At 36.0% G+C, this 6183-nt stretch overlaps 1 protein-coding gene across 1 annotated transcript in view; it reads left to right on the plus strand.

Moving 5' to 3' along the window:
- The window catches only part of LOC106685634 (vasodilator-stimulated phosphoprotein-like), a 4105-nt gene extending 2585 nt beyond the window's left edge, over positions 1–1520 (plus strand). Inside the window, exons 2-3 of the mRNA XM_067051501.1 lie at positions 1083–1239; positions 1393–1520. Of these exons, the coding sequence (XP_066907602.1) occupies positions 1083–1239; positions 1393–1415 (180 nt within the window). The 3' untranslated portion in view covers positions 1416–1520. The remainder of the gene's footprint in view (positions 1–1082; positions 1240–1392) is intronic.
- The last annotated feature ends 4663 nt before the right edge of the window (positions 1521–6183 follow it).

Genomic DNA, 6183 nt, shown 5'->3' on the forward strand with positions numbered 1-6183 from the left:
TAGAAACCATTGTCCCATTCTGTACAGAAAAGTCACTTCAAGCTAGGCACGGATTGGATGGGAAGCGAACAATCAAAAACTCGTCAAAGTAACTATATTTTAATTGCACCATCGTAAAATAAATGAAATAAACTTCTAGAGCAAAAGATGCATTTAATAGTTTTCAAGTCCATACAAATATAGTTGAGGTTTCTTTGGAATCTGATTTGCAAAAAGTATGGTGTAGGATTATGCTTTTTGCAGACGTGAATCCGATTTTTAAAGTCTAGCTCCACAGAAGAAACCATTATGGTCCGGTTACACAGAGAAAAGAAAGCAACTGAAGTTTTATGCTTTTACATTTACTGAAAATGTTTGTTATTTTTATTGAGTAGGAAGCGTTAACTAAAAACCAATTTAACTTTGGTAATTGTAAATTGCAGCGTCGTAAACTCAACATCATTTCCTTCATTCCTCTTTGCTAAAACCCTTTGAATAGGGTAGACTAGCTGTTAAATAACAGATTTTTTTTTTTTTTTGGAAAATCATGAATTATTCGTGATATTTTTTATCATACTCCTACTGGATTACATATTATCTAGGAAAAAATATAATATATAGCTTTAGAGAGAAAATATATTTTTATAAATATGGACTTGAAATGAATAATTACTAAAATTTAGCACTACTCCATCAGGTAGAAACCTGTGTTCAAGGTTGCACAGTTTTAATTTCTATTTTTTTTTCATTGTTAATCTCATTATCACTATAAAGAAAATAATATTATAATCGTATTGGAATATAATTAGTTAAACATGTGTAATTAATTGTAGGAAATGGTCCGGGAGCGGTCAAAAAAGTAGAAAAAACTATTTATTAGACACCAATGTGTCGTCTCACACTGCAGAGTTTCATTAGGGCTGAATCCTTACAGATAAGGAAAAGTTGGTTTCCAATAAACAGTTTTCTATAATTTTATGTACTTTTAGGCCGCCTTCCGGGCCATTTTCCTACAACTAATAATACAACCATAACGCTAGAATAAAAGTTGTTATTAAAATTATAATTCTAAAGACTGTTGATTGGTTTTTCAATGTGCTCAGGCTATGGCTGAGGGGCAGAACGGTCCTCCTAGTGGCACTCCACCCAGTGGCACGCCACCTAGCGGATGTCCCCCAGGCTCTGATGGAACAGGCACAGCACCTCCTGGTGCCCCACCACTACCACCAGGGTGCCAGCAGGGTGGAACCTCAACTCAAGGTAACTATAATGGTTCCTTAGAGGCGATAGTTTATCATTTTAGACTAAGTATTGTAAAATAATGAAATAAAAATAAGTATCATCTAATCAGAAGAACAGAGAATTTTAGAGAAAATCTTAAAGAATTAACTATTATATATTTATTTTTTCCAGGTCAGTCTACTACCACAGGATAGACCTGACAATTACAGCCGGAAATGTCTTCTTGCACTAAAAATTCACAATGTATAAATATATTTTGTGGTGTGGAAAAAGTTTCGAAATATAATATAAACAGCTAATATTATTTCTTAATTAATCCTACCCTTATCACTAGATCTGACAAATCAAATCAGCCAAATAAACTCATTTTGTCGAAACAAATATACATTAACGTCAGAACAAACATATATTTTGTGTTACACTTTTTTTCATGTATATTTCCATAATTATTCACTAAAATTGATCAAATTACCTTTATTTTATCCAGATATTTATTTTTCCATTTCTAACAAATAAACATGGGAAAAATTAATTAAACTAAATTAAACAAAAAAAAGGGGTTAATTAATCTAATACTTAAGCTACGTGGTTTACCTAAAATCTCTGAAGGTTTTAGTCGATAATTAAAGTTCTTTTCCCTCTGATTTATAAGATCAAATATTTACAATAAGTTCACGATGTTCGATATTTTGCCTTCGAGTAGGATAGCCTGGAATTAGAGAAATCACATTTCCCTATACAACTATAGTTTACAACCTTTCCAAAATCCCAATAAATCCTATCACTATATGTGCTGCTCACAGTTAATAATAACCCTCTAATTGTATCCCAAACTCTCCAGTCCCATATTACAACCCTCGAAGAATGGTGCCGAAATTGGAAAATAAAAATAAATCCCATCAAATCACATTTACTCTTCGCGGTAAACCTGCCGACTGCTCTACAGTATACTTTAATAATGTTGCTCTTACCCCTGTCGAACAGATCCGCTACCTTGGACAACATCTTAACAAATGACTAACTTGGAATCCTCACACAAGACTTAAAAGACAGGAAACTGCAGGTCGATTCCGACTATTACAGCACTTACTAGACAAACGGTCTAAACTTCCAATACATTACAAAAGACAATAATAAGGCCTGTTTAGACATACGGAGTTGAGCTTTGGGGATTCACTGAACCTTCGAGTTCCTATCGTATCCAATCCTTACAATCCAAAATCCTTCGTAAAATCCTCAATGCACCTTACTTTGTCCCACATAAAATCATCCGTAAAGACCCAAATGTTCCTTATGAAACCGATCAAGCCCGAACAAGATATCATTTGCTTCCACTTTCATTCCTGACAAGCCTCCGAGGCGCCTGAAAAGAAAATGGCCTCGAGACTTTACATTGTAAAAATATTTTTAGAGTGCTACCAATGGGTAATTTCTCTACATACCTGTACCATATCATTATGACCGAACTTTAAATTTACTGGTATTTTATGAACAGTTGTAAATTTCAATAAATGAATGAAAAAAAAAACTTTTCTAAGAACTAGGAAGTTAGTTATCATTATTTTATTTTTATTTTTTTGGAAAACATAAACCACGACCTGGCCTATTTCATTAGCAGAGCAATGGGTTCTTTATGATGATAAATAAATCCAGTAAAAATATCATAAAATTTAGCTGTACTTAAAAGTAATTGCAAAATGATTTGCTTCAATGGATTCTAAAATAAAAATAATTATGATGGTAAAAAAACAGGAAGATAAAAAATATGAAAAAGTATTCTTTCACTAAAAACTCACAATGCATAAACATTTTTTTGTGGTGCGGAAATAGTTTCAAAATGTAATTATATTACAGATATAATTTCTTAATTAATCCTCCCCTCATCATTACAAGAAATATATCAGATCAGCGAAATACACAAAATTTACACTCACATCACCAATAACATATTATTACAATTTTTTTACATGTATTTTCGATTCCGCTCAAATTCTTCAAACTTTTTTTGAATTAACAATTCCTCAGGAATAATTTAAAAGTCAGTTTCGATTTACTAGTGATATTGTAGGTAACACAATACTTAGAGGTAATGAAAATTGCCATTTAATACCAGGCACTCCGTCAAAAGGCAAAAGGGGAACCTTCCTGGGACCCAATAAGCGTTGACTAAGTGAATTTATCCTGCAAAAAGATTTGTTGAATAAATATATACAAATATGAAAATCATTTCAACCTTTAATAAATAATACCATATACATTTATCATACTTTAACAGTGTAGCATAATTTATATAAAGGATATTTCAGGGTTAAGTATCCAAACTGAAAATATAAATTAAGGATCTCAAAACAAGAAAAAATTCCATCTAGAGTATCGTTAAAGCATTATATAAGAGATATTTACATCTAAAGATTTTTATTCTTTAGGTTATGAAAAATAAATTAATATGAGTTCTAACAACTTTATTTACGAAAATTGAAAATTAACATCCATATTAAATGTTGTTCAAAGTAATTGACATCAAAGTGACCTGGCTTATAAAAACTTATAATATAATAAAATAATTTACCACAGACAAACAATTCCTGTGACGTCAGCTCCCGAAATAAAGAAAGAATAAATATATGACACATCCTCAAAACCACAACAGGATTATGACACATCCTCAAGGTAATCAATTTGAACAACATTTAATATAAATTAAACGTTATATAAAACCAATAAGTAACTGTGAGGAAAATGATCAGGGTTGCGGTCAAAAGATTTGTAGATCTTCATAAGGACTGTTCAAGTTTATGAATTTAGGGACTTTATACTTTTATATTTACTTTTTTTAAAGTCTCTAAAGCTATCAACTTGAACAGCCCTGATAATGCTCTACAAAGTGGGGCGAAGCGTCGGAAAATAAATAGTTGTTAACGATTTTTGCTCATTTTTGACCCCAAACCTGACCTTCCTTATAATTTGAAATTATACATTCAATTATTTATTGATTTTACTCAATTGATCCCCTGATTTACAATGGCTTGCCCCCTGAATTAACACATCTTGCCACCTGATTTTACTCGGCTTGCCCCCTTATCGACAATGGCTTGTCCCCTGATTTCACACGGCTTGCCCCCTGATTGGCCAATGCAAGCCCCTTGATATTACACGGCTTGCCCCCTGATTTTACTCGATTTGCCCCTTGATTTTACTCGACTTGCCCCCAGATTTTACTGGACTCGGATAACCTCCTGATCGACAATGGCTTGCCCCCTTATTTTACTCGGCTTGCCCACTGATTGAACATGCCTGCCCCCCCCTATTTTATTCGGCTTGACCCCTGATTTCACACAGCTTGCCTGCATATTTGACACGGCTTGCCCCCTGATTATACTTTACTTGCCACCTGATTTTACAAAGCATGCCCCCCGATTTAATCCAGCTTGCTCCTTGATTTTACTCGGCTTGCCCCCTGTTTGGCCAAGGCAAGCCCCCTGATATTACACGACTTGCCCCCTGAATTTACTCGGCTTGCCCCCTCATTAAACAGAGAGCGAGTTATGGCCGAAAACCACCAAATTATAGGGCTTGCCCCCTGATTTCACACGGCTTGCCCCCTGATTTTACACGGCTTGCCCCCTTATTGGCCAAGGAGAGCCCCCTGATATTACACGTCTTGCCCCCTGATTTTCTCGGCTTACCCCCTAATGGACCATGACTTGTCCCCTAATTGACTAAGGCTTGCCCCCTGATTTTAATCGATTTGCCCCTTGATTTTACTCGACTTGCCCCCAGATTTTACTGGACTCGGATTACCTCCTGATCGACAATGGCTTTCCCCCTTATTTTACTCGGCTTGCCCACTGATTCGCCAAGGCACGCCCCCTGATATTACACGGCTTGCCCCCTGATTTTACTTGGCTTGCCCCCTGATTTTACACGGCTTGCCCCCCGATTATACAAAACTTCCCTCCTGATTGACAATGGCTTGCCCCATGATTTTACTAGGCTAGCCCCTGATCGAAAATGTCTTGCCCTTTGATTTCACACAGCTTGCTTCCTGATTTCAAACGGCTTGCCCCCTGATTTTACTCGACTTGCCCCCTGATTTTACAAAACTTGCCCCTGATTGGCCTAGGAACGCTCCCTGATATTACACGGCTTGCCCTCTGATTTTACTCGGCTTGCCCCCTGATTGAACAGAGAACCTCAAAATTATTTTGTATCTCCTAAACTACGCGCCCTGGAAGTGCGGAAAGGGGTGTTTTATTTAGAAAATTTAAACTCTGAATCGAATGTTGTAAGAATGAAGGCGATCGGATGAACAGGAAGCGAGTTATGGCCGAAAACGTCCAAATTGTAGGGCTTGCCCCCTGATTTTACTCAGTTTACCCTCTGATTGACAATGGCTTGCCCCCTGATTTTACTCGACTTGCCCCCTGATTTTACTCGGCTTGCCCCCTGATTGGCCTAGGCACGCTCCCTGATATTACACGGCTTGCCCCCTGATTTTACAAGGCTTGCCCTCTGATTGAACAGAGAGCGAGTTATGGCCGAAAACGTCAAAATTATTTTGTATCTCCTAAACTACGCGATCTAGAAGCGCGCAAAGGGGTGTTTCTTTTAGAAAATTTAATGATGAATTGAATGCCGCAAGAATGGAGCCATGATGTTGATATGGAAAATATGGCGTTAAAAGCGCATATTCATGCACACGTTCAAATATCATTATATTGTACAGCTACACATGCCCAAACTGATATACGCATTATAATTTTTCTTTCCACACGGTGGCCACAACATTATATAAAAATTGAACCATTTTCTAATTAAAAAAACGCGCAACTTGTTTGCACTGGTTGTATTCAAATATTAGTTTTTTGTTTGTTCTGGAACAGCCATTATTTTTTGTATCCCGTGCTATAGTTGGCAGTCATCGAATTCACTAAGCTCTAGATATATATATATATATATATA

The sequence above is a fragment of the Halyomorpha halys genome, unplaced genomic scaffold (genome assembly GCF_000696795.3).
Source record: "Halyomorpha halys isolate HHAL.00 unplaced genomic scaffold, Hhal_1.1 Scaffold719.1, whole genome shotgun sequence".
NCBI lineage: Eukaryota > Metazoa > Arthropoda > Insecta > Hemiptera > Pentatomidae > Halyomorpha > Halyomorpha halys.